The sequence below is a fragment of the Papio anubis genome, chromosome 7, assembly GCF_008728515.1.
Source record: "Papio anubis isolate 15944 chromosome 7, Panubis1.0, whole genome shotgun sequence".
NCBI classification, from domain to species: Eukaryota; Metazoa; Chordata; class Mammalia; order Primates; family Cercopithecidae; genus Papio; species Papio anubis.
Window position 1 is genome coordinate 100,768,161 of NC_044982.1, and position 27,474 is coordinate 100,795,634.

Below are 27,474 nucleotides of genomic sequence, written 5' to 3' on the forward strand. Positions count from 1 at the left end.
AACAGAACTCCTTCTCTAGCCCAAGCCCAGATCTGCCAGCTCCAGATAGCTCTTTAGAACAGCAAGTCCTTCAGGACCTAGTCTTCCCTTTATAGCCCACTGTACTCCCCAGTCATCACCCAGTATCAGTTTCTCAACCAGCTGAGACTTACAGAAGTAGGTCCTATCTCTGCTCAAACTTGAAAGTTGTGCAGCACAGCTCTTGGATTCAGAATGACACCAGAATTCACGCACCTGCCTGGGATCTGGCCTACATCCCAGTAATATGACCACTGACTCAGGAGTGTGGGTCCTTTGGAAAAAGGGATGTGGCTGGGTTAGAAAGGCAGACAGGTGACCAATAGACTGGCAGGGGTCCACTCTGAGTTTCCACTCCCTTCCTCCTTTGCTAGGTGGAGGGGAATGTGGGCTGCTGGAAATCTCCCATAAACAGTTGATATTAACCTCAGGTGCCTGCACACCTGGAACATGCCTTTTAAGAAAGACACATGTTCAGTTTCTCTAGGTGTCAGGGGAGTTGGGCCACTGTGCTCCAGCAAATGGCCCCCACTCTGACCTGTCTGGTGAAAGACCACATTGGAATCTTGGGAAGATTTCTGCCTTCTCCAAACCCTTGGTACTGGGAGATGTCTGCTCACCTGTAAAGGGTTTCTAAAGCTTTACTTTCTGTTCAAAAAACAAAACAAAACAAAAAACTTTGCCTATTCCTGCCTCTTATTGATTAGCAAGTGGCACATGGGTGAGTTTCCTCCTTTCTAAGACTCCAGCTGGTAGCAAAGGAGATGAGGAGGTTGGGGGGTGACACCCGGTTGGCTGGATGCTGAGCTTGGTCATGATCTCTCCAGGACCTCACCATGAGACAGGCATTCTTCCTTGTCAACCAGGACATTCTTACCAAGAGGTAAGACACTGCAAATGCTCTGGACTTTTACTGAGGGGAGGGTGTCTACGCTGGAGTCTTTCTCCCGCTCCCTCATTTGAATCTTGCCTACTGCAGAGGTTAAGAACTGCCAAACTCTGAGTTTGCACTATTATCGACCCTGCACAATGATTTCTGTGAGCAGCGCGTGAGCAGGTCATTCTCCTTACCTTCTTAAGCTTGCAATGAAACTTCAAAGGTCTGTTTCTGACAAGGCCCCTGTCCCTGAGACACCCAGTTTATTTCACCCTAACTTCACCCTAACTGAATATTATTCTGAGAACCCATCCCCATCAGCCCCCACCTTTTTTTTTTTTTCCTCAACAGTCCCTTTGGCCCAGATCCATGTAGAATCAGAGAATCTTCAAGCTGGGAGGGACGACTATGGGGCTGCAATGTGCTTATGAATCACCTGGGAGCTTGTTCTAATGGACATTCTGGTTTAGGAGGTCTGTGGTGAGTTCTCAGAGGCTGCATTTCTTGTAAGCTTCCAGGTGACATGGATGCTGCTAGACAGAAAGCACACTTTAGGTTTTGAGGATCTGATCTTAATGTGGTCATTTTACAGATGGGAAAGCTGAGTACCAGAAAGCTTAAGTCACTTGCCTGTGGTTAGAAATGAAATTCTGCTCTTCCCCACACCTAGTCCATCACTTGCTTTTTTTTTTTTTTTTAACCATTAAGTTCAGGGGTACACGTGCAGGATGTGCAGCTTTGCTATATAGGGAGACATGGGTCATGGGGTTTGTGGTACAGATTATTTCATCACCCAGGTATTAAGCCTGGTATCCATGAGTTATTTTTCCTGATCCTCTCCCTCCTCCCACCTTCTACCCTCCAGTAGGCCTCCATGTGCGTTGTCCCCTCTATGTGTTCACGCGTCACCTGCTTTCCAAAGAGCTTCCCTCTTTTTCAGCTGCCGCTTCCTGCTCAGGCCCAGAGTGTGAGCATAAGTGTAGCACCCCATTTTAATCCCATTTTACTGTCAGGATGAAGGACTTTTTGCCCATCAGGGCCCCTTGCACCAGAACCCGCATTTTTACCAAATCCAGAGGGGTTTTTAAAGGTTCGTTGTTGTTGTTCTGACTTACGGATGTCTCTTCTTCTCTGGTTGATATGTTAAAAATCCTCTCTCTCTCTCTCAAAAAAGTGGGCTGGGCATGTTTTGGACACAACCACTTCAGTTCCAGGCTGGAGCACTGATGCTGGGCTGAATCCACTTGGCGTTCCCTGCCCAGCAGTGGTCTGAGAGAGGCTGTGTTTCTCTGCTGCCACCTGCCACCTCCCAAGAGAGGCCAAGCGTGAGTATCTGACTACACCTCAGTTTCCCTGACTCTCAGATATTCTAAAGCCAATTCCAGAATGGCACTTGAAGTGACAGGGAAATTCCCAGTGGCCTAAGGACACCAATGATTGGCCTAGGGCCAGTAGCAAGTGGTTTGAGAGTCCAAGGAGGTCTTCACACTCTGTCCCCTCCTGCTGGTGGGAGGGCAAAATGCCAGTCTGGGGACAAGGCCATAATGGCGACAGAGGTAAAAATCTCCCTGAGGCCAAGGGAAGGTGGAATGTGACGGGAAGTCGGGAAAACTGCCTTTTATAGGCATGTTCTTTTCTTCCTTTTTTTTCCGTCCAAGTTTTTACTCCAAGCGACAGTGCCACCCGAAGGCGCCCGGCCTGTCTGTGGTTGCGCCTGGGGCAGGCGGTGACACCGGCATACCCCTTCCCCCATCTTGCCTGCAAGTTGCATGACCTGCATCGGAATCCACAGGGGGGCGGGGGAGACTCCTTTCAGATACTGGATGCAGTTGAATTCAACGTATTTTGCTTCCTCGCCTGCCCTCATCCAAGCTCGGGAAGGAGAACCCTGCTTTCTTCTGCGTGTGAATGCTGTAGTGTGTCTGCCTGCTCAGACTCCCCTAACCCTTTCTCTTCCTTTCCCACAGCGAACGCTCGTTTTTTTTTTTTTCTTTTTCAGCAAACAGCTCACACTTGGCATCTTTATGTTTTATTAAGAAAAAAATCCCTACCAGTGCAAAAGCGGGGACCCCCCCCACTTCTTTACCGGATGAGATCTGAGCTCGCGTCGAAAGCTGCACCTGCTTTGCGTCCCTACCAGGAAGGGGTGCTTGTGTGGGAGGGAAGGAGGAGGTTCTGCGCCCCCGAATCCGGAGAAAGCAGCCCGCCCGCCCCCTCACCCGGCAGCCAGCTCAGCGCACCCGAGAGCTGAGCCCGAGAAGCCGGCCTCTGACGGTGCTGGCGTGGCGCTTGCCAAAATATGCCCCTTGCATCTCAATTTCCCCCGGCCGTTTCTGTCGCACACAAGGCTCGCCCGGGGCCACCTCGGCTCTCCAGCGCAGCCCTTTCGACCCTTGTTTCTTCCTTCCCCGATCCCTGCTTGCACAAGGCCGAATGCAAAACCCACCTCCAAGAAGGCGCAGCGGGCACGGGGGGCACCTAGCGTGCCATGTCCCGCAGTCCCCTCCCAGCCGAGACCAGCGCCCCAGACTCTTAAGATTAAGGAAATGAGTGTCATTCAGACCAAGGACTGCGCGTCTGCGGTCCCGGTCCCTGGCTCTGCGTGCTTCTCTGGGGTGTCTGTGCGCTCTGGCCCCCCCGTCGCCGTCCGTGAGCCTGCGCCCCCCACCCAGGCTTGGGAGCACTCCCCGATCACCTCCGCCACGTTCATCTCACTTCCTACCGCGGTCCGGATTGCAGCAAAACCGGGCAGCGCGAGGGCCAAAAAGTGGAAAGGAGAGCGCCTTTCCGTGTCGCGCAGCCAGCTCGCCAACTCTCCCTCCCCAGCCCCGACCCTCGCAATCTCAGCTGCAACTTTTTCCCTTCGGTCTCGGTTTCCCCCGGGCTGCGGCTAGCCGGCGCCGCGCTGCGAGGCGTGGAGCGGGCGGGCGGGCTGCCGCGCGGCTGCGGGTGGCGGTGCTGGCTAGAGCCGCGAGCCGGCGAGTGGGTGGGTGGGTGGGTGGGGAGGAGGGAGAGGACGAGCCGGGAGAGAGACGGGTGTGGGGAGGGGAGGGAGGGGGAGATTCCGCTCTCCTGCCGCTCCCAGCCCGGGCGGGGGGCGGGGGGAGGAGGCCACGAAGAGGGAGGGGAGGAGGGAGGGAGAAAGGGAGGGAGGGAGCCGAGGAAGACGCTCCGATAACCCGTGCGTTTCGTAAGGCTCGGAGCACTTGTACATTTCTGCAGCCGCGCGGCGAGCCATTCACGGCGGCTGCTGCAGCTCCTACTGCATCTTCCTTCTCCTCCTTTCCTCGGGCTCCTGGTGTGTGTATGTGTGAGTGTGTGTGTTTTGCAGGTGTGTGATGGTCCGTTTTAATTCTGCCCAGTAGGTGGGACTTGGTGACTTTAGCACCATTTTTACTGCTTTTTACTCCCCGTCTGTTGCAACCCTGCAAAGTCTCGGAGGTGGAGCGCCTAAGCTTCAGAGTCCCCGGACCCGGCGAGTCAGCGATCGCCGAGCCGGCCACCATGCCCGGCAGACCGCGCCACTAGGCGCTCCTCGCGGCTCCCACCCGGCGGCGGCGGCGGCGGCGGCGGCGGCGGCCGCGATGGTTTCAGACGCTGAAGGATTTTGCATCTGATCGCTCGGCGTTTCAAAGGCAGAAGCCCCCCCTCCCCCTTCCCCCCTCCCTCGCCGTCTTTGTTTCCTTCCCCCGATCTCCCCACTCCCCCAACCCCACCCCCCTCTCCTCCTCTCCTGCGCGGCAGCGATCGGAGATGGATGTCTCTCTTTGCCCAGCCAAGTGTAGTTTCTGGCGGATTTTCTTGCTGGGAAGCGTCTGGCTGGACTATGTGGGCTCGGTGCTGGCTTGCCCTGCAAATTGTGTCTGCAGCAAGACTGAGATCAATTGCCGGCGGCCGGACGATGGGGACCTCTTTCCCCTCCTGGAAGGGCAGGATTCAGGGAACAGCAATGGGAACGCCAGCATCAACATCACGGACATCTCAAGGAATATCACTTCCATGTAAGTCAGGCGGCCGCTCCCCATCCTGCCTCCCCCGCGCTCCACGTCTCCCTCTTGCCCGCCCGCGGCCGGCAGCCGGCCCTCCACCCGCCCCAGCTCGCCGCTGCCCGCCACCCGCTGGGCGCGCGTCAGGCTCGCTGTAGCTCGGGAGATGCTCTCGGGCTGCGCATTCCAGGTGACTCCGGCCCTGATGAGGCGCGATCCGGCGATGCGTGTCTGTGCCTCTCCCGGGAGAGGACCCCGGCCGCCGAGGGCACGCGGGGCCCAGCTCCCACCCGCCCCCCCACCAGCTGCTTTCTCGTTTCGAGGTTGCAAATTGGTTTTTTTTTTGCCCCCCACTAAATAGCAACAGTTTGGCCACGCTCAAGTGAAATAAAGTAGACGTGGTTCGATTCTCTGGCAGAGGCGGCAGCAGCGGCGGCGGCGGCGGCGGCGCTTAGCCGGCAGGGAAGGTGACAGATAGGGACTGCTCGCGATCCAGCCGAGGTGTTTAACTATTTCCATTTGGAAACAGCAAAACATGCTGACAAGTAAACAAGTTGGGAGCTGGCTGCTCGCGGGGAGACTTTGGACGTGTGGAGGCTGTCATGGACGCCTACCTCTTCCCTTCCCCTCCTGCAGCCCGCCCTCTCCAGCCCCATTTTGGGCATTTCCGAGACACCCCCTTTGCCACCCTCATCTGCATCTGGGCGCCTACAGATCCTTTCTCAATTTGGGCTTTGATAACTGCTCCGGATAATTCCGAGTCAGGATGGCGCAGAGAGAGGAGAGGGCGTGTGTTTTGGGGAGGGGGGTTTCTTGTATGGTCGTGCGGATCGGTTCATTTGAAACATTCAACTCTGGCTGGCTTTTGCTTGGTTCTGCCCCGTCCGAGGGAGACCAGTGGTGGCCTGCTCTTTTCTCCTTGTTATTTTTCTTTGGTGGGGATGGGAGCAGAAGCAAAGGAGAGGACAGATCGAGGGTTGGGGACTGGAGAGTCTGCTCTTTTCTTTCGTTGACCTCGGCCAAGTGACCCCCTCCTAATCTACCACCCTGGAGAAGGATGTGGACCTTACTGGAATTGCTCAGAGGATAATTCTCACCTCTTTTCCCCCAAGGCTTCCAGCCCTTGAGGACCCCCAGCAGTGGATAGGCAGCTGAGAAGGGTTTGTGCTGAGGTGTTGGCCAAGGTCTGGAGGAAGGCGTTTGGGTGGCTCTTTACCCCTTGGATGGACTTAAGGGGGCCAGACCTGCCTTTGGTGCTGCTCTGGGAGCACCTCCCCTTGCTTCATTCCAGGGCCTTGGGGCTGCAAAGCCTGGAGGAATTGCAGTCCTGCTCTCTGGAAAGCCCACCAGCCCTCTTGGCTTAATGGAGCCTTTGCTTGCGTTCTCGCAGCTGACAGTTTGAGGGAAATGGATAGCCCTGGAGATGTCTCTGACTCCTGGCCCAGGAGACAAGCTTGACCCATATCTCAGCTCTGCTGTTCACCCCCTCACCCCCTTCAACCCTGCCAGAGATGACAAGACAAACAGCCAAGGGGCGGGGGGCAGCAGGGAGGGCAAGAGAAAGGGGACAGACCCAATTGTGCCTCTCCCCCACTGCAGGCCACAGTCTTCCAGCATTCCCAAGGATGCAGGGAGAAGGGTTCAGAGTGAGACTGTTAGGGAAACTCAGACTTGGAAATGCATTACTGGGGCTGTGTGTGTGTAGGGGGTAGATGTGGGGGAGTGGAATGGTGGTGAAGGTGGGAGTTGAGCAGCCAGTGTTGGTGCTCAGAAGCCCGACCTGGAGATTGCCAGGGGTGGGCCAAAGGTTGGAAGAAGGGGCCCCTGGTACCCAGCCTGGGTCTCTGGGAATGTGTGAGCTGCATCCAGTGTGCTGCTCCAAGGATATGTCTATCTGTAGAAAGCCAGTGGGAGGCAGGGATGGTCACAATCACATAGGCTCTTTATAGCCACACAGAGGTGTTGCTCCTCTGAAAATGATGCTCAGGGAAGCAGTTTCATAGGGAAGAGTTGGGTTAGCCTTTCCAGGCTGCCAGAAAGGTCTGTGGTGGGAGGGGACTGGGGTGGCCTCCTGCCGTCTTTGGCACTGGAGGGCCTCATGAGGGTGTCTGGGAGGATAGTGAGCAGGGAGTGGATCTGGAGCCCCTCTGTGTGTGTTCCCATTCTTGTTTCAGGACTTGGACTCTGAGAGGCCATCAGGACTCCTTTCTCTAAATCCACCCCACCCCAAAGAACAAGGGAACTGGATTCCCACAGGAGCTGTGCCAGTGGCAGGTGGGGGAGGGTCAGAGGTCATAGCTTGAATGACCTCTCCTCGCCCCATCTTCTCCCCAGTGCCCTGTTATATCTATGACTGGCATTGACTGAGCTTGAGAAGGGCCCAGATTTCCACTCCAGAGCCAGAGGGCTGGAGAGAGGGCAGGGAGTCACACTCACCCCAGGAAGTCGGCATCCCCATCCCTGTTTGACTTCCGAGGAAATGGAGGCTTGGGGTGGTAAGGTCACTTTCTCCATGCACACAACTCCAACAGGGACCCCCACTGTGCGGGGCTGCATGCGGAGCAGGCTGGAAGAGGGGCGTGTGGGCAGAGAGGAGCGCCCTTGGTTGGGGTTGGTTCTTGTTTTAGTATGGCTTGGGAAGAGGGCTTCAGTTGAAGCCCATGCCTTGCTGGAGAGTTGTTCTTCAGATTTCTGATGTTACCAAGGAAATGGGGCCAAGAGGTTCCACAGCCTCCCATTGGCCTGAAGCTCTTGATGCTGGTGGATACCCCAGGGTATAGCATGGGCACACTCTGGGTAGAAGATGCTGAGGCCTCCACCATTTCACCCTCTTGTTCTTCGGGCTGTAATGTTTCGAAGTCCTTCCTTCAAGTGCTGAACTGATTGTACCTGAGTTTACAGAGGGACAAGAGGTTTCCCTGTGGTTCTGCTTCTCAGAGGTGGTGTGTGGAGTGATTCCTGTGTGGCCATCCAAAGAAGCTGGCTGGGAACTGCCTCTGATGGGGGAGGCCATATCCCCATTCAGCTGCCCTGTTTGTGTCTGGAGGAAATCAGTTGTAAGGCATCAGGGCAGAAGTGTCGGTCTCACCTCCTCCCCTCCCAGAGCCATGCTGCTCCAAAGGGCCCTCCCTTTTGGCCCCTTTCTGCCCAAGAGGCCAATCCCTTTGCCTTTGCAGCTACTGATTCACAGGAACCTCATGGAGCCTGGAAGGGTCCATGCGCATCCACGCCCAACCAGGCTGTGGCCGATTTGCTAGGCCAGGCCTGCCTGGGGCTGGGTTGGAATGGTATGGTCTTTAGCTGTTAGAAAAGATGAAGCAGGAGAGGATGGCGTGGCTGGACCAGGTGTGCTCAGGGTTGGCTACCTCGGCTCGCAAAGGCTATGGGCTCTTAGCTGGGACTCTTAAGTCGCCAGCAGGGTCTCACTCTGAGCCCCCACAGGGTCCCTGGTATTAGGCAGCTCTCTGGTCCTTTCATTTCCATGGCCCTCCCTGAAGGCCCTCTTCTGGCTGCCTGAAGGATCATTTGGGGCTTTGGCTGTCGTGTTGGCTCCTGAGTCTCATTCTTTCTAAGGATCAAGGGGAGACCCAGCCTTGACAATGACCTGGCAGGGTATGAGTCAGGCCCCAAAGTCATCATGGGGCTCGCTCTCGGTAGGCACAGTGAGGTGCTCAGAGCCCCAGGATTAGGACTAGGTCTGAGAGAGGTGGGCAGAAATGTGAGGGGCTATTGACATGAGATTTGGAAGCTGGAGTAGTTACAGCCTCAGAGAAAGATACTTCCAGGATCAAATCTGGGGACCTTGGTCTCCTGAGGCCCTGGGGTTTTCCACAGAGGAGAGGCTATTGGTGGCTCCAGAGCCAAGATCCCTTGCCCCACGAAGCCCAGCAGGTCAAGCTTCTGTCATACACCCTGGGGCCAAGGGCATCTGCTCTGCAGCTCCATGGGACCTGAGGCCATGACAACTTTGGGCAAAAACCAGCCTGGCCTGGCCACTGCTTTGAAAGTCCTCATCTACTGGCCCCAGGAAGGCTGACCCTGCAATCTGGAAGGTTCCTTAGGGTCCTAGAAGGATCCTACTACCCTCCTGCCTGGCTGAACAGGAGGTGCTGCTGTGAGAAAGGGAGGGCCTGATGCATGCTCTCCTGGGATGCTCCCTGTCCCTGTCTTGCCAGTCCCTTCCAGCTGCTGCTTCTGTCCAACTCTGTAGAAGGACCAGGGTCCCACCTCAGCTGACTCTTGGGTGGGTGTGGGTAGCCTGAGGCCCTCATTTGGTATGGCCCTTGCCAATATCAGGGCATTTTCACTGTGGCCCTGGGTCACCATCCCATGTGCTCCTGTGGGTGCCTTACACAGGAGCCATAGGCACGATCTCCAGCCTCCCCTCAGGGCCTCCAGTTGGCTGGTGGCAGAGAAAGGGATGGATCATGTGAATCCCACCTTGGCTCTGTCCCTAACCTCCTGTGAGCTCCATCAGGGCACTCTAGACTTTCTGAGCCTGTAAATTCAACTATGAATTGAGGCCGCAGGGCAGAGTGTTTCTTCCAACTTGGACATATGTCATCTCAGGGCCCAGGGAACTTCCCCCAGGAGGCTCGTCCAGGCCACTTTTAAGGGCACCTCCTTGGGGTGGCAGTGACCCTTGTGATGGTGCCAGGAGGAGGTGTACTCCCTCACCGACCTTGGGACACTGGTTTTTCTCCTCTTCCTTCCCTTCCCACCTTTAGCAAACTCGGGCCACCCAGAATTTGACACCATTTGTGACACATGACACTATTTAGAGTCAACTGCCCAGACTAAATGGCATATTTAACAAGAATGTGCTGGGTCCTGCAGCCTCTCATTAGGGCCTGGACACCCAGCTTCATGGCTCCCCATCTGTACCCTGGGCTCAGGGCCAGAAAAAGATGTCCCTCTGCAAAGCTTTCAGCCCATTGCTGGAGTACAGCTCTCCACTGGGTGTGAGAAGAAAACATTGGAACTTCTATTGCAAATTATTCTTGCCTAGAAAAGAGGATATTTTCATATTTAATGTATAGATAATAGATATATAAACATATAAAGTAATAAATATGAGTGTTTGGGGGTTATAAAATAAACTTTTTGATTGCTAAATCATGCATGATCAAAACAGCTTGGTACCCACCGCTGTTGTGATTGGGAGGGTTGGCACTTGAGAAGGAGACAGGGTGGTGACAGGAGAGATGGTCCTGAAGCCCCTGGCTCCCCCTTGATGCCGTGCCAAGGAGGGGTTGATTAATAGGGGGAAGGGGTCAATGTGAGGAGGGAATAAACTGGCGGGGGTGGGGAATCTCAGTTCCAGATCAGAGTTCCCAAGGCCCAAAAGCCCCCTTGCAGGGGCCAGGCCAGCTCTTAAACAATGGTCTAGTCCCTACCGGGATCCTACCTTCTTATCCCTGTGTAGCAAATTCTTCATCTCCACGAATGTCCCCATCAGTCATATCATTATTTTTAGTTTACAATTGTTGAGTTTATTTTTGTGACAGTTGCTTTGTGTATAAAAGCAGAGCTTAACAGTCCCATTTTACAGATCAAGAAAACAAAATAAAGAACAAATCTAGCCTCCCAGGTGGTCATGTTGTTGTAGCTCACAAATGGGAAAGTCCGGAGGCTCTCAGGAGTCTGTGGTTCTTCTGGGACTTCTCTTACCAACTTGTGGGCCCCTTGGCTCTATTCTTTCTTGGGCATGGCCCTTTCAGCCAGATGTTAGGACTAGGCCTGAGAGAGGAAGGCAGAAGTGTGAGGGGCTATTGACATGAGATTTGGAAGCAGGAGTAGTTACAGCCCCAGAGAAAGATACTTATAGGATCAAACCTGGGGACCTTGGTCTCCTAAGGCCCTGGGGTTTGGCTTGTTGGAAAGGAAGGTGCAGAGCATTTTCATCTAGGAAGTTTTTCCACCCAAAAGGCGGCATTAGAGGGACCCATCTTTGAGACACTTGCAGAGGGTGGCTGATTGTTCAGCAACTGGTCAAAGGGTGGCCCAGATAGAGGCTGGACTCAGTCACTCAGATGTTGGTGACCAACTGAGTGATCAGCTCATGTCACTTGTCATTCGTTGAGCCTCGTTGACCTCAACTTTGAGGAACACAAATCCTTCTGGTGTCCGGTGTGTTGGAAGCTGCTCTTTGATGGGCTGGGTCATGAGGAGCGAAGACTCCAGTGAGGCTAATACCAAAGCTCAGGGCCCGGTGGAGTCCTGAGAACCCCCAAGGAGGCTTTTGCCATTTCCGCTGCCTCTAAGTGCAGGGCTTACCAGAATTCAAAGCTGGAAAGGACCACTGCAGTCGTCTTCTCCCTCATGTCACCCATGAGGGTCCCAGGGCCCAGAGTGGGCAGGGACTCAGCCGGGATCCCTGAGTCTCTCGAAGACTCCTCTTCCCAGGCACACTCCCAGGTGCCAGGGCCGCCTTCTACTCAGCGCTGGCTCCTGTTCTGGGCACTTCGTCAAAGCCAGAGCCTCCCCCATGACGTGTCTCCCTCTGAGGCAATGTTTCCAAATTCAGGGTCCCCAGAGGCAGCAACTATGTGAGGCTGGCAGCCCCAGGGCTCCTTGCAGCCTGCAGCCCATACCAATTAGAAATCAACTCGATGAGGCCTTCTGCTGAGCTCCGTTCACACACAGGGCTGGGGAACCTGGGGCTCAGCAGGCTTGGAAGCCTGTCCTTTTCCCCCGGCCTTACCTCTGCCCCTGGTCCTCCCACCTGGCTTGTCCCTTCATAAGTGTTCCAGAGTCTGGGCGGTGGGAGATTCAGGATTCCTTCCCCAGACACGCATCATGAAGCATGGAGGACTCTGGCAGCTGCTCTTTTCCTAAGCCCAGTTTTCCCAGCAGCTCCTCCAGGCATGGCTTCTCTCTGGCTTTGAACAAATCTCTTTCTTCCTCTGGGTCTCAATTTCCTTGTCTATAAAACATGGATAATAATAACAACTACATTATATAAGCACCTTGTTGAAGTTCAGTGCCCTGGCTCATGTCTGGCAAAGAGAAGTCTGTCGATACATAACTAATGACAGCTAGCATCTACTGAGTGCATGACATCAATTGTTAGTGTTTCTTGAACACTTACTATGTTCCAGACACTGTGCCGAGCACTCTAAGGCTAATACCTCATTGTGGCCTCACATCAACCCCAATAAGATGAGTACTATTATTTCCCCATTTTCCAGATGGGGAAACTGAGTGCAGAGAAGGAACTTAACTCACTTAATTTCATGCAGCCAGTAAATGGCAAAGCAGTCTGGCATTTAAATATTAAGCTATGTTGCCTATGCTCTTTTGCAATACTCATATGTATACTAGCATACACATATATATGCATACATGCACACACACATGAATATATTACTATTAAGTTAAAAATAAAGGAGTTGATGTAAAAGTCTAGGAGAATCCTTTAGTTTACAATATTTCAGTTCCTTGGGTGGGAATTACCCTGGCTGGGGTTGGAGGGGAAGGCACATAGGATAATTACGGGTGTGGTGTTGGCCAAACAGTGCTGCCAACACCATCCCAGGCAGGCCTCTCTAGTGGTGGGGGAGGCTTTTGGTCTCCCCTCCTGACCTGTTCCCAACAGGGATTCTCCTGAGGTTGTGTCTCAGCCACACCCTCTTCCCAGGCCTCCTCGTCCACCCCATGATGTCCTGGCCTCTGAGGTCAGGTCAGCCCACAGCAGAACAGGTGCCAGCTGAGGCTGGCTGAGATTCAGAAAGCTGGTGGCTGGGTCCCAGCAAGCTCCTCTCTGGGCTGAGCCGTGGTCAGCAGGACTATGCCCCTGGTGCTCATGACCAGCAAAAGCTTGGATGGGAGAGCAGAGGGATGAGTGGCTTCTCCCAGGTAGAGCTTTGGGGTACCAGGAATACTTCTGGGTACAGAGCAAAAGGGGGGTGTCTAAAGTGCTGGGCAGCTGGAGCTGGAAGCTGATATTTAGAACTTCTTTCTGAGTCCTTCCCTGGTCCCCTCCACAATAAGCAGCCTTTATCCCCCTGCAACCTTACCCCATCTCTCTTCCTTCATTGCTCATGGAAGCTCCATCTCTCTTTCCATAGGGATGAGCTCTGAGCATGGGAGACAGATAGAATTTTCTTCTGTGAAACAGCCGAAACTGAGGGGCAGGGTTTGGTACACTTTCCGTGTTTGCTGCTTCTTGGCTGTGTGAGCTTGCTTTATCATCACTCAGCCACTGGCCTCTCCACTTCCGAGAGCTGAGGTCATGGAACTCTCCAGTCTGGCTCCCCAGTAGCGTCACAGTCATGTTTAAACCTATGCAATGATGTATTCGCTAGGCTCTGTAAATAATTGGGTACCACATTGGTTATTTCCTTTTCTAGACCACTGGGAAGATTTCTGAGTTAGAGAGAAGATCAAGACTTTGAGCAATAAATTACTGGATCTGGAAAGGGGTTCAGAAAATGTTGGGACCAAACACTGTTTTACAGAGAAAGAACTTAGGAATCAAGAGAGGTGAATTGATTTGGCCCAATCGCCCAGTGAGTTCCTGGCACAAGGCAGCCCAGAACGAAGGGCCCTGCCTCCCTAGCTGGTGTGGGTCTCCATCCACCTGTTGGTGTCTGCTCTGGGACTGAGGGGTTGGGGCTTTTACAGAGAGGCGGGGAAAGGAGCTCTTACAGAGCTACAGAGAAGGGGAGAACATGAGGGGAGCAATAGTAGCTTCGAAGTCCTAAACCCGGCTACGTGCTGCGGGAAACAGGGCTGCGTGCGTGTATCTGGGGGCGTCTTGGCACAGGCACAAGTGCATCTCTCCTGTGTTCTGTGCACATCGTGTCTGAGGTCTGCGTAAACAGGCCTTAAAGATTTTGGCTTCCCTCTGCGTCTACACTCCTGGTGGCCACCAGAGGGCAGTGTGGCGCATGAGACGGTCCTGGGCTGGTGGCTTCCCAGGGCTGGAGCCGGGCGTGTGGCGCTAGCCTGGTGAGAAGTGCAGTGTCAGGCCTGGCTTTCAAAACATTTCCTGAGCCAGGGTTGAGCAGGGAGTTCAGCTCTCCTCTATGAGGTGCATCTCTCCGCCGAGCTGGCCCTGCTTCCATTGTATCTCCGCAGTCCAGGGGTGTGAGACTCCTGGACCTGGGCTTTCTGACTCATGAGCCCCCGGCTTCCTGTGAAGGAGGTGACTGGGAGAGTGCATTGGATGGAGGAAAGCCACCTGGTGTGCTCTCTTTCCTGCCTTCTCTCAGCAGCAGCAGGGGAGATCAGCACATTTGCACAGAGGGTAATGGGGTGAATGCATGGGAGGTAGCCCAGGAAGACCCACAGGCTTAATAGGGGCACAGAGAAGTTGACAGATAGTTTCACTGTGGCGCTAGTATCATGGAGAAAGCAAGCTTTATACAGGCCCTCAGGCTGTCTGATACCCTGGCTCAAGTGTGGGGGCATCTCTCCCCTCTCCCTGCCCCCCAACCCAACCTTGGAAATTACCAGACGATAAGTAGTGCTCAGAAAATAGCAGGTCCTGGCATTGACTAGAGATGAGAGCTTGGCGTCTTCTCTTAACTTCTCCAGATCCTGTGTCTGCTTTCGGAGATAACCATGCACAGAGATGGGTACGAAAGTGCCTTGCAAACCAGGGTCATGGGCCCTGCCTGGACTGGCTGGTTTTGACAGTGCTTCTGAGAGTACCGTTGGCCCATCTCTCTGTTCTAGGCAGTCTTGTATTTGAGCAGGTGCTGTCTTGTTCCATGCACAAAGGAGCGTCCTCCTACTAACAAGGTTATCAGCTTTAGAGACAGGGTCTGCTGCTTTTGGGGTGGGTGTGGAGCTTTCTGCTCTGGGGCCTGTGACTCTTTCCTGAGAGTCTGCTCCCAGCTTCCTGACCTGGGGCTGCAGGCAGGGTCCTCTCTGTTGTGGTCCGTCTTTCCCTACTTCCTTATTTCTGATAGTTTTTCAAGTCTGGTCCACTGAAGAGCAGGAAAGAAGCTGAAATTATGGCCCTCCTACTGGGCCAGAGATCATTTGCATATGCAACCCTACTTATTTATGGCAACAACTAAATGAAGCTTTAGATTGTAATTCTGCCTCTTACATGCTGAGACCCTGTGCTGGCTACTTGACCTTGTTGATCCTCAGTTTTCTCATATGAGAATAATAAAAATAAGGCAGGATTATTGTAAGATTTAATGAGCGTGTGTGTGTGTGTGTGTGTGTGTGTGTAAAACTCTCTCTCTCTTCCTATTACTACACCCCAGAACCTCATCCCCACAAGCATGGGTACTTTTTATAGCCCTCATCTGTTCTTCTTGCTTCCAGTCTCTCCTGTCTCCAGCCTCTCCTGCCTCCAGCTCATTTTCCACACCCTAAAAGATTAATCTTCTAATCCAGGGTATTTGGTTAGACCAATTCCTGCACCCCAAACTTTTCAGTGGTTCCTTTTCCTGAGAGGTGGCTTGGTGTAGTGGGAAGAGTAGAGGCTTCTTTGGTCAAAAAACTTTCAGTTTAAATCTTGGCTCTGCCCTGGGATAGGCTTAGGCACATTACTTAACTTTTCTGAGCCTCAGTTTCCTCATCTGAAAAATCTGGTTAGCTATACCCATCTAATAGAGTGGTTGTGAGAGTTGAATGAGATTATGGTAGGTGCCTGGCATGTGATGGCTACACAGAAGCCAAGCTGGTGAGCAGTCCACAGGAGTCTGTAGGAGGTGATGGGCAGTGACGTTTCCAGGTCCTTGAAGAATGGGATTAGAGGAAGTTGCATGAGGGAACTAGCATGTGGACAAAGCTGAAGGAGACAAGAGAAGGGCTAAGATGACATATATTTGTAAAAAGGGACAAAGTGGCTGAGGTACATGCCTGCCACAGGGACAGGGAGATTGTTATGGCTCCTGCTGATAAAGGACTCCTTTGGAATACCACGTGTCGGAGTAGGGTCCCAGGCAAAGCGTTTCTGCTACCTGCCTTCCCCACTCTGCAGCCCCAGAAATCTGGATGCCAGAAATCTCTATCTAGGGTAATTTAGTAGCATCCAGCCTCTTGCAGATGTTGTCCCATGTGGTGTTATTGCTTCTTGCCCTATGTAGCTTCTCATTCACTAGCTGATTCCCTCTTGGCTATTGTAATCCAATAAGTCTGTCTGAAGAGGGGGCTTCAGGACCATCCCTGGTAGAAAGAATGTAGGAATCCAATGGAATAGGATGACCTAATATCCCTCCAATCTGCCCAGGAGAGCCTCCCATGGACATTCATCCCAGTTCCACGTTAAGCCACAAGAGGGCACTAGACCATGATTTCTGCAGGGAGGGAAGGGCTGTTGAGCCTGTCCTGTTGTGATTTGTACCTTTGATGAAAGCCTGAGCCCCACTTGGTTTCTTCCCAGATGCCATCTTCTCTGGGGTCATGGCAAACCAGCTTGATTCAACCAGAGCCCATAGCACTGAGACTGATAGCTCAAGGGAGGCTAAATTGAGTAGTAAAAAGGTCATGGAATTTGACATCCCTCTCGGGTTTCAATCCTTGCTCTCCTCCTTGCTGGTTTTTTAAACTGTGAGCACGTTATTTAATTTTTCTTTGCCTCACTTTCTTCACTTGCAAAGTAAGGTGTTATCGGGAGATGTTGTGAGATGGTGTTGTGAGGATTAAAGTACACGATGTGGGGACAGCATCTGGAACATGATGGAACAGCATCTGGAACAGCATCTGGAACGTGGTTGTCCATCTATCTCTTTCTGGGAGAAATATGAAGTTAGGTCACACCCAGGAAATATGTATGAGATCCCCTTGGCCGGCTGGGGTCATTTTACCCCCTATTGAACGCGCTGTGATTCCAATTCATGGGGGGCAGCAGTGACACCTAGTGGCTGGCGTGGAGAACAGCAAGTGTATTCTGATCTTGCAGGTGGTGTGGTGGGGCTTGTCTGGGCCAGGTGAGGCTGAGTCAGGGTTAGTGGATACTGGCTTCAGAGGTTTCATTAGCAGAATTTCTCCCCTTCAACTGCTCAGTGCTAAAGACGTTTTTTCCTGAGGGCATTGATGTGATGATGGCTATTGGGGATGTTTCTTGGGGGGCCCACAGTACGAAGTCACAACTGGAGAAAACACATGGGCAACTGACTAACTTTATTGTAATGAAACAATCCTGGCACCTAAAAACCAGAGCCTTTCTGGTGTTTTCCTGGGGCACCACTCTTTTTGAGATGCTTTAATACAGTCTATCTGGTTGGCCTTAGCCAAGAGACTCCAGATCTCTGAACCTCAGTTTGTTTACCTGGGAAGTGTAGGGGTTGGTCTGGTTGACAAAAAAGGCTCTTGTAGCTTAAATTTGAGTGTCAGACATGATTGAATATCTTTTGCTGAGAGTGTCTGTGTGTGTGTGTGGTATGGGGGATGGGATTAAGTGAGAAGGGGGAGTAGGGGTCACTGCTAAGCTTTGGGCTTTACTGGTGAAGAAACTCCAGTCTCCTCTCATTGGAGGGGTGGCTCTGAGGCTGAATTGGGGTGTTCCTGGCTCTCATCCTTGCAGCCTCTTCATTTCTCCACCTGAGATCCAGGAGGGAGCGTTGGCAGACGGGCCAAGCTCAGGAAGTTATTTAATATCAGCTTTGCTCCAGATTGTGTTTCTGACTCCCTGCCACCTCTTAAGTGGCAGTCATTTGAACAAATATGGCGATAAGACACAGAGAGTGAAATAAGAAGCGGGGAGGGGGCAAGGGCATGGAGAAGGGGTGAGGTTTTATGCTCTTGGCAGAAACCTTGTCTTCGAGGCACTCAGGAGCAAGAAAGAAATGGAAGAGGAGTTCAGCTCAGGGCCCCTCAAAGTCCCTGGTGTTGAAGGAAGAGGGTGGAAAGAAGGGCCTAATATTTAGGGCCTGCAGCTGCAGCTCCTCCTCCTCCATGGGAGGGCCCTATGGCCTATGAGGACTTCTGGCTCCCATCCCTAGGGCAGGTTTTGGAGGGGCAGACTCATATTCCGTTTTCCAAAGGACTGTCTTCCAAGTGTGTAACAGACAGCTAATGGGGGCCTGGCATTGATGGCGTGTTCAGCCCACGGTGACTGCTGAGCTTCATCTGTACCTAGGCTGTGGGGTGCCCAGGTGTCTGGCCGCCTGCCTTGCTGTTTACCAAAGCCCATCCTAGCATCTGGACTGTTGGGGAAGAATGAGCAGATGCACTAGCAGGGCCAGCCTGGCTCTTCCTTCTGTGGGACCCAGAGAGGAAGAGAGTCTGTCCCCTTTCATCCTAGTGCCTAGCACCAGTCGTGGGCCAGGCCCATGCTGAGCTCTGGGGCACAGCCTTGAGAAAATAAAAGACCATGATACTTCCTTCTTGGAGCTACAGTTGAATGGAGGGAGGCAGGTATTAGACAAATGGTCTACAGCTCAAGGGGTTATCTCAAGAGAAGCAGGGGCAGAATTTTAGAAAATGGATCTAATGTGAAGTTTAAAGAAAAATTTGTATATATGAAAATGTGGCTTCCCTAAGGTGGACAGGGTGCAATTTTCCTAAATAGAGTTTTAAAAATTCTAGATTTACCTGCTCCCAGGTGTACTGAATGTTGGTAACAGTGGAGTGAGTTGTCAAGATTGTCCCCATGGCTGGGAAGTTGATTCATTGGCCTTGCTGTTGCTCACAGAGGCCCCACGCAGAAAGGCAAGAGAAGCGAGTTTCATTTCTTCCCCTGTCACTCTGCCTGTGTGAGATGAAGATTTGGGGTGTGGGTGGTCTATTTGGAAGGTGACCCCAGGAAGCCTGGGAGGGAGAGCAAAGTGACACAGGGAGGGAGGAAAGTCACACATCAGTGTGTCCGTGAGCAGGTGACCACGTGCTCTTCCCAGGCGGCCGTTCATTCGTTTCTCTATTTGTGCATTTACCTGACATGGGTTTATTGGAGAGTCTCCGATGGGCCAGCCACATGGGAGAGCTGGGAGAGCAGTGGAGAGCGGGACCCGTGAGGTCTCCATTGTCCCTAGGTCTCCACTGTCTTTCTAGGATGTGTGCAGCTGAGCAGCAACTGTCCTGGCCTCTCCCTGCACCTGGAAATCGACCTCCAGAGAAGGGAGGTGGGCCAAGTTTGCTGAGAGTGCACAGCAGATTCCGTCCATCCCTGGGGCCATGTTCTGGGCAGAAAAGTCAGAGGGCTCTGGGGATGGGGCAGCCTTTCTCCCCCATGCTCTGGGTGGAGGTGAGCCTGGGTGAGGCGAGGTGCAGGTCAGATGAAGAGAGTAGCTCCGCGTGATATCGAAGGGAAGCCCTGCTTCCTGCTCCCAGCTCCCAGCTCCCAGCACCCAGCTGACATTCTGCCCAGCCAGCGGCTGACCTGCCCCATGCCACCTGTTCCTGGATGATCCTGACCTGAGCCCACCCTCCCTCCTCCTTTCCAGCTCAGAGCACCTCCCTGGGCCCTGGGAAAGCAGAAGTGGTAGGAGAGTGACCTCATGCCTCCCTGATTTGCATCTAGGGTTCATTTTCCAGGGTCATATTCTGTCTCCCTGGAAATGATTGGTCGCTCTTCCCTGCGCCCATCATCCCCATCCCTGAGCTGCAGGCTGTGTCTCCAAACCAGGTGACTGACATCGCCCTGCCCTCCTCCTGTCACTCACTCAGGGCTGCTGTTGCCTGCTGTCTGGGCAGGCGTGCTCTGGCCTTGAGGTCCCACCCTGCTGCCCTCTACTGCCCTCTATGTTCTTACCTGCCCAGGTCACTGAACAGAAGAGGGTGGCACAGCTAGTGTCTCAGTCCAGCTGACACCCTCTGGAGCCCCGTGATGTGTCCTGTATAGCATTAGCTTGTTAATGTTCCTGTTTCCTCAGTGTGCAGTGAGCTCCTGAAGGCTGGCATTGAGGCTTATTCAGCTCTGTCCCCAAGAGCCCCCACCTGGTAGCTGTTCAGTAAAGACCTGTGGACTGGAACAGGCTCATTTCCTGCACCAGAATGTCCCTCAGGCCCTCAGCAACCCTCCCAGCTTGGTGAGGGCACACATGCCTCCATACAGAATGCTGGGCACACCGTTCTCATTGCTCTCCACACCTTTGTGGGCCTTGGGCTTTGCCCTCAGCAGGGCAGCCCGTTGGAGGAATCTTCTAGAGAAACTTGAGCTCATCACAGTGAGAACAAATGCTGTGTGATGACTGCTCCGGGGGCTCCTTTAAGGGGACTTTTGTTTTAACCGCCTTCCATTCTCAGCACAGTGACATGGCAGGTCCCATGATCATCCTCATTTTATAGGGGAGAAAACTGAGGCACAGGGTGGCTAAGTAGCTTGCCCTAGGTGGTTCTGCTAGGAAGTGGCAGAGCTGAGATTTGTCTGTAGCAGGTTTGGCTCCAGAGCCAGGAGGGCAGCCCTGTATTCCAGACCCCTTCCCATTTCCTGCCAGCCCCAGCCTCCTCCACAGTAAGTGGGCACCCTTGGGCTGAGAGGACACACGCCATGCTGTTCTGGTTTTTGACTTTGGTTGTGGGGCAGAAGGGGCCCTCGGGACCCAGTGGAGTTTGAGATCCTTGAGTTTCATGGACACACGTGTCTTTGGCCACATCCTCACAGAATGTCCCTTGAGTTGGGGCAGGATGGGGCTGGCCTCTGTGTCCTGTCACTGCCACAGTTTATTGGGTGAGTCAGGGCCAGGCATTGTTGTCTCTAAGGTCTTGGTTTTCTTATATTTAAAATCAGGGCTGGACTAGGTGATCTTTGAGATCTCTTTTGGCTCTGACTTGTGGTGTTTCCATGGTGGTGGTTGGGGACGGGGTAGGAAAGCAGGGGAGCCATACAACTGCAGCAGCCCTGGGTTTCTCTGGGGGCAATCCTGTGGGGGGAGGGAGGGGGGCTGTGCCCCTGCACACAGGTGTGTGGGAGCCTTGTTCCTGTGTGTGTGTGAGTGTGTGTCTCTGTGTCTGTAGATATGTGTCCTGGAGACCAGACCCTGTGAGTTACTAAGCTTTGGCATGCACGCGCATCACCAAGAGCTGTTAAAGCACGGACTGCTGGGCCCCACCCCAGAGTTTCTGATTCTGAAGATTGGCTGTCGGGCCTGAGAAATTGCATCGAGTCCAGGACCACACTTTGAGAGTGGCTGTTGATATTGATGGCTTTCACACTGTACTCTCTGGAGTGAGATCAGAGGCGGGGTGGTATTCTGCATAACATTTTTATGAATAAGATTTCCTAGACTGCAAAAAGCCTGCATCCTTCCATTCTTGAAGAATACCAGCCCACTCCCAAGCACATTCTGACAGGCCTTGTCCTGGTGCTGGGTTCTTTCTCTGTTTCTGTCTCCCCTCTTTTCTCTGCACCCCGGATGTGGTGCCTGGCTCTCTCCTAACTTTGGCCCCATGCTCACATTTCCCCAAAGGGCTGGACTTGACCTGAACCTGCCTTGACCTGCGCAATCCAATCTGTAGTTGAGAGATGAAAACACACTTAATGTGTTACAGAATGCCATCCCAAACTCAAATGGATTTGTAAAAATGATCTGGGAGGTAGAGTAAGTCATTGTGTAACTGTGCCTCAAGAACCTTACTTGGCTCCCACTTGCCCCCAAGGTGCAGTTGAGACTTCTCTCTGTGGCATTCAGAGCCGTTCATGTTTGGGCTGCAGCACCTCTTTGGAGTCCTGCCTCCCATTATTCCCCATGGGAATCCTCTGCCCCAGTGAGCTGATCTACTGTTCATTCCTCCAAACATTCTCAGCATCGTTCACCCTCAGTCTCGTGATCAGGCCACTTCCCCTGCCTAGAGGGCTTCTGACCTCCAGTTTGCTCACCTGGGCCCTCCCTGTCACTCCAGTCCCATCTTTGAGAGGTTCCTTGTTGCCCAGACCCCCATGTTTGTGGATTATTTTATCTTTCCACTCCCAGGAGCTCATAGTGCTAGCAGCTGCTGTGTGTTAAGCTGTTAAGCACTGTATTCAGGCCTGGCAGTGTATGTAGTCACTCATTTAATCTGCACAACCACTATCTGAGGGGAGAACTACTCTCGTTTGACAGATGAGGAAATGGAGGCCAAAAGATGCAAGAGTTTGTCTAAGGCCACAGCACTAAATGACAGTGAGGATTCCAGCCCAACCTGACTCCAGAGCCCGTGTTCCCACGTTTATCACAGAAGTGTGTGCAAGAGCAAAACAACTGGAACAAGCTGAAATGTTATCAGGAGGCATTTGAATCAAGAGCTGAATCGCAGCATAGTAATATGATGAAATCCCGTAGAGCAGTTACAATGAAAACCTTGTTCTCTGTGTGGTAACATGGCTATATTTTGAAAACATAATGCCAGTGAAAAATATGATAAGTTGCAGAGTGGCATACCATATATACACGTTAAACATCACAATGGCCAATATAATATGTTGTTTATAGACAGAAAGATAAAACCTTGGACTGAATACAAACCAATTTCATGACAGTCTTGGCCTCTAGGGAGAGAGGGAGAGAGGAAAAGAAGGGTATGTACAGGCCTTTTAACTTTACCTGTAATGTTTATATTCTCTCTTTTTTTAAAGATCTTGGCATTTGACAGAATGGTAACAAGTATTAATTCCAGGTGATGGGTAGATAAAATATTCAGTACATGGTCCTTTGTTTTTTCTTTATTACAATGGAATTTTAGAAGCCCTAAGCAATAAAAAGATTATTACACCTACTAGATTTATAATTTAAAATAAAAACAATATTAAAATCCTCATATTTCTTGGCTGGGGCTGCCATAAGAAGATCCCACAGACTGGGTGGCTTACAAAGCATACATTTGTTTTTTATGGTTCCGGAGACTGGAAGTCCAAGATGAAGGTGTTGGCAGGGTTGGTTTCTTCTGAGACCTCCCTCCTTGGCTTGCAGATGGTTGCCTTCTCACTGTATCTTTACATGGTCTTCTCTGTGTGCGTGTGCACCTGTGTCCTAATCTCCTCTTCTTATAAGGACACCAGTTATTTTGAATTAGGGCTACCCCAATGACCTCATTTAAACTTAATTACTTCTTTAAAGACCCTATCTCCAAATACAGTTACATTCTGAGGTCCTTGGGGTTAGGACTTCAACAAAGGAATTTTGAGGTGGACACAAAAATATTATAACAATCCTAAAACAAAACAAAAAAAAATGCATGCCTGATGAAATTTAAAGAACCATTGTTAGATTTTTCTGAGTGCAGAATTCTGTAGAAGTTCATCAAAGCTGTTTATTTTTTCTCTTTTTTTTTTGGTGTTTCTTGCTGCAAATGCCCAAGGTGCCTGCTTAGTTGGTCATGTAAGCAAGAGAGCCCTATGGAAGAAGTTGCACAGTGTTAGGTGAAATAGAGGCAGATAAAGGGAAGGACACACACAAACAACTGCAAGGGTCTGAGAAGGGTCCACAGGATAGTTCTGTGTTTTAAATTTAGATCTCAGGTGCAAATAAGCAAAACAACTCATATATAAAGTACATGATTTCTAGCTGTCTTATCAATTAATTAATTATTTCAACAGCTGCCAGTGAGCACCACACTTGTGTCAGTAACCACATTAGGCATCCCTCCACCCTCCATACAATGACAATGGGCTGAGACCTTCAGCTCTGAGGATTTGGGTTAGCAGTAAGAAAGAACTTCCCAAAACAATGGGTCACAAAATAGGGCTATGGAATTGTTTTCTTTGGGACATGTAACTACATAGGATCCCTCCCATCCCATCATTTTATTATGCAAATCCTCAAACATATAGAGAAGTTGAAAATTTTGCAGTGAACATCCCTAAAACTACACCCTAGACTCTGCAATTAATATGGTACTCTACTTCTTTATCACATCCTCTATCCATCTGTCCAGCCCTCTATCCACTCTTTCTCTATCCTATTTTTCTGATGCATTTCAGAGCAAATTTTAGATGTTAGTATGCTCCCTCTACATACTTCAGCATGTATATCATAAAATTAACATTCAATTTTTTTTTTCACTTTTTAAGCTAATATTCATATTTAATGAAATGCGTTACTCTTAAGTATGCATTCTCTGAGTTTTGACAGATGCACATGCCTGTGGAACCCAAACCCAGTGAGAGGCAGAACATTACCATCCCCCAGAAAGTTCCCCACACGCTTCCCAGTCAGCATCTGCCCTTGCCTCCCCAAGGGGAGCCACTGTTTGGGGGATTTTCCTTTTCTTTGCTTTTTGTTATCTGCTTTTGAGAGTAGTGTTTATTTATTTTTTTTTATTTTGGTAGATTTTGGAGTACAAGTTGTTTTGGGTTTCATGGGCGAATTTATAGTGCGAATTTGTGGAGGAGATTTGTACCCAATGTGTAGTTGTTTTTTTCATATCCCTTCCTCCCTTCCACCCTTCCCCTTCTGAGTCTCCAGAGTCCATATATCCCTCTGTATGTCTTTACATCTTCATAGCTTAGCTCCCGTGTTGTTTTTTTCTTCTCTTTTCTGTTTTACAATTTTTTAAAAAAATAATAGAGGCTGGAGTCTCACTTTATTGCTCCAGCTGGTCTCGAACTCCTGGCCTTAAGTGATCCTCCTGACTCAGCCTCCCAAAGTGCTGGGATTACAGGCATGAACCACAGTGCCCAGCCTGTTTTGGGCTTTTTCACAATAGATGACTTTTTCTTCTTCTACAGCTTTATATAAATGGAATCATATAATATCTACTTGTCAGAAATGTTTGCGAGATTCATCCACATTGTTACAGATATCAGTGTTTGGTTCCTTTTTATTGCTAAGTGGTATTACATTGTATGGGTAACCTGAGTTGATCTGTTCTCTTGCTTTTGGTTGTTTCTAGTTTTGGAGTATTATGGATAAATATGCTGTGAACATTCTTGTACCAGCCTTTTTGTGAACATATGCTTTCATTTCTCTTGGGTCATTCCCCAGGAGTGAAATTTCTGGGATGTTTTATAAATTTATGTTTAACTTTATAAGATACTGCCTGACCTTTTTCCGAACTGGTTGTAACAGTTTACACACTAGGACTGTTTTTGATTAATCTGGGTTAGGAGAGACACGTTTATATGACTGATCGAAACAGGACCTTGTATCTTTGTCTTGCAGAGGAAGAAATTGAGGGGAAGAAGGGTGGCGTCACTTGTTCAAGGTCACCCAACTGGTAGGTGGCAGAGCTGGGATCCTCTTTGACTCAAAGCCCCAGGGGAGCTCCTGTTGTGGTGCACTGCTTCTTGCTGCTTTTTGCAGAGGAGTGAAGCAGGCAGAAAAAGCAGACAACTGACTTTTCAAGGGCACCTTCTGGGGTCCTCAGCCCAAGGATATCCCCCTAGGGTCCTCTCAGAGCTCCCTTCTTCTCTCTGACACTGTGGAAGCCAAGGCCTGGTGGGCATTTGGTGCTCTTTGGCAGGGCTGGGCCCCTGGGTCTCTGGCTTGGGGCTGGGTCGTTTCCTTGGGGTTCTCCATCCACCCCAGTTGTGCTGCTCCTCCCAGGGGCCCAGGCTGAGTCTCATGTGCAAGGGATAGATGAATGCCACTCGAAGAGGGCCTGGTCCCACCAGAAAGGCAACTCCCCTGGGATTGTATCTCTCTCCCACAATGGTTTAGCTGCGAGTCCTGCTTGCTGAATGCTCAGATGTGGGGTCTTGGAAGGCTGAGACCAGTGAGTGTCCACGGGCCCCTTCCTCGGTCTGCGGCAGGGTAGTGAGTGCGAGAGGCCAGCAGCCAGCCCAGCCTGCCAGCTTAGAGCCTGGAGGCTATTGTGGGTGGGGTAGACAGTGACACAAACAGGCCTTACTCATTCATGTTGGTGATTCTGTGATGTGCAAGACACAACATTTCTGGCCTGGGACCTTAAAATTCAGTGGATAGAGGCCGTCAGTCGATATGTAAGAAAATAAATCAGTACAATCTTATCAGGAGTAAGAAGTCCAGAGAAGGTACTCAACAGAGTGCTCTGTTATGAGGTGTGACAGGAAGGTGAGGAGGCTGCCTTGGTGTAACGGTAGGGCATCTGGGCTCGTGCAGAAGGGACTGTCCAGCTCTGATCTGTCAGTGAGAGAGAGTCAGAGCTTCTTGAGAACTGGAACCAGAAGTTTCCAGGCCCAGGGCACAGCCAATGCAATGACTTTCAGGTTGGAAGGGGCTGGAAGTATGTCAGGGGCTGATAGGAGGCCCTGGGAGCAGGGTTGAGTAGGATGCACTGGTGGGAGTGGGAGGTTGGAGAGGTCTGCAGGGACCAGATCAAGCAGGGTCTTCTAGGCTGTGGGAAGGGGTTAGATTTTAATCCTAGCAAAATAGGAAGTCCCAGAGGGTTTTTCCTTTTAAACAGGAGCTGATTCGACTTACAGCTGAAGTGATGGGTATAATAAATGTGTTAGAGAAAGAAGCACAAGGTTATATGGGTTTCTATGAGGGGGTGCTTAATCCAGGCTGGGCACGCAGAGAAGTTCCCCAGAGGAAGGGGCAACTGAGCTGGAACTGGAGGGATGAGCAGGCATTAGCCACATGGTGAGGGTAGAGGCGATGGAGAGCTAGTCTAGAGGAGGGAGCAGTGTGAGGATGGCCCTTAAAGCAATGGAGTCTTTAATAAGCCAAAGAAAGTTCATTCTGGCTGGGGAAGTTGAGAGGTGACAGACTGTGCAGGCCCAAGGAATATGGGCTTCTTATAAGAATGGCTTATAAGTTTGGTCCTGCTTATCTTTGTCTTTCCAGTGTTTACCATATGCCTTGCTATGTAAATGCAGGGCTGATGCATGCATCAATGAATGAATGAATGAAGGAGAATGAATGAATGAAAGAAGAGAGCACACTCTGGAGATGTGTAGGCTATGGGGGCTTTTTGAAGGTTGGGAGTGGGGTGCTGAGAGACAGCCTTGGGTCCTGAGAAGGGCCGATGTGATTGGACTAGGGTGCTGTCCATCACCTCCTGACTGAAGATCCAGGCTGCCTGGCAGGCTGGCCTGGCACAGGACGGTGACTGTGGACCTCCTTTGCCATGAGAAGAAGGCTTGGTCCCATCCAAAAGGCATCGAGGTGCATGAAAGGGACTCCAGCTCAGGAATGTCACTTGCTAAAATATATTTGTTTATTCAGAGATTTAATTAACATGTTTAAATATTAAAGAGTAAACAACGCGTGTCTAGTGGGACTCAACATTTACCAACAGTTCTAACTTATTTAATGATTTGTTTTCACAGCCCTGAGAGCCATGTTTCTGGCTTTGTTCTAGGGAGGCCAGGGGGAGTAGAGATTCTCTTGGACAAGGCAGGGAGGGGGAGAGCTGGATGTCAGGGGAGGAAGAGCAAGGTGTAGGGAGAAAGGAAGCAGGGAAGGAAGGGAGAGTAAGGAGGACTAGGAGGAGAGGGAGGAGAGAAGAGCAGTTTTCTGAAGAGGTGGACCTCTCCAGGCAAAAGAAACTAAGACCCTGCAATTGGTCTTTGTGGAAAGAAGAGTTTTGGAGTTTCAGGACAGTGGGGCTAGGCTGCAAATTATGGAGGCCTGTGGCAACTAGGAAGTCCTTGGGGTAGTCTCTGCAGCTGGGGGATTAGAGAGTCTTGGGGTTTTCTCTTTCGAGGATGCTAACTATGGTTTCAGTGTGCTAACTTTCGCGGGGTGCCGCTTCTCCCCAGGATGCCTAAAGAGCATGCAGGCTGTGTGACAGCAGCCCATTCCGTTGCCTTCACAGGGAGGGAAGGATATGGACAGATAATAAGACCCC

General features: G+C 51.3%; 1 protein-coding gene across 7 annotated transcripts in view; it reads left to right on the forward strand.

Moving 5' to 3' along the window:
• Positions 1-4,601: 4,601 nt before the first annotated feature.
• NTRK3 (neurotrophic receptor tyrosine kinase 3) overlaps positions 4,602-27,474 on the forward strand; it is a 385,036-nt gene continuing 362,163 nt past the window's right edge. For all 7 annotated transcript variants that reach the window (XM_017960901.2, XM_017960896.2, XM_017960898.2 and 4 more), the window contains exon 1: positions 4,602-4,896. In XM_017960901.2, coding sequence (XP_017816390.2) covers positions 4,649-4,896 — 248 coding nt within the window. In that variant the 5' untranslated portion in view covers positions 4,602-4,648. The remainder of the gene's footprint in view (positions 4,897-27,474) is intronic.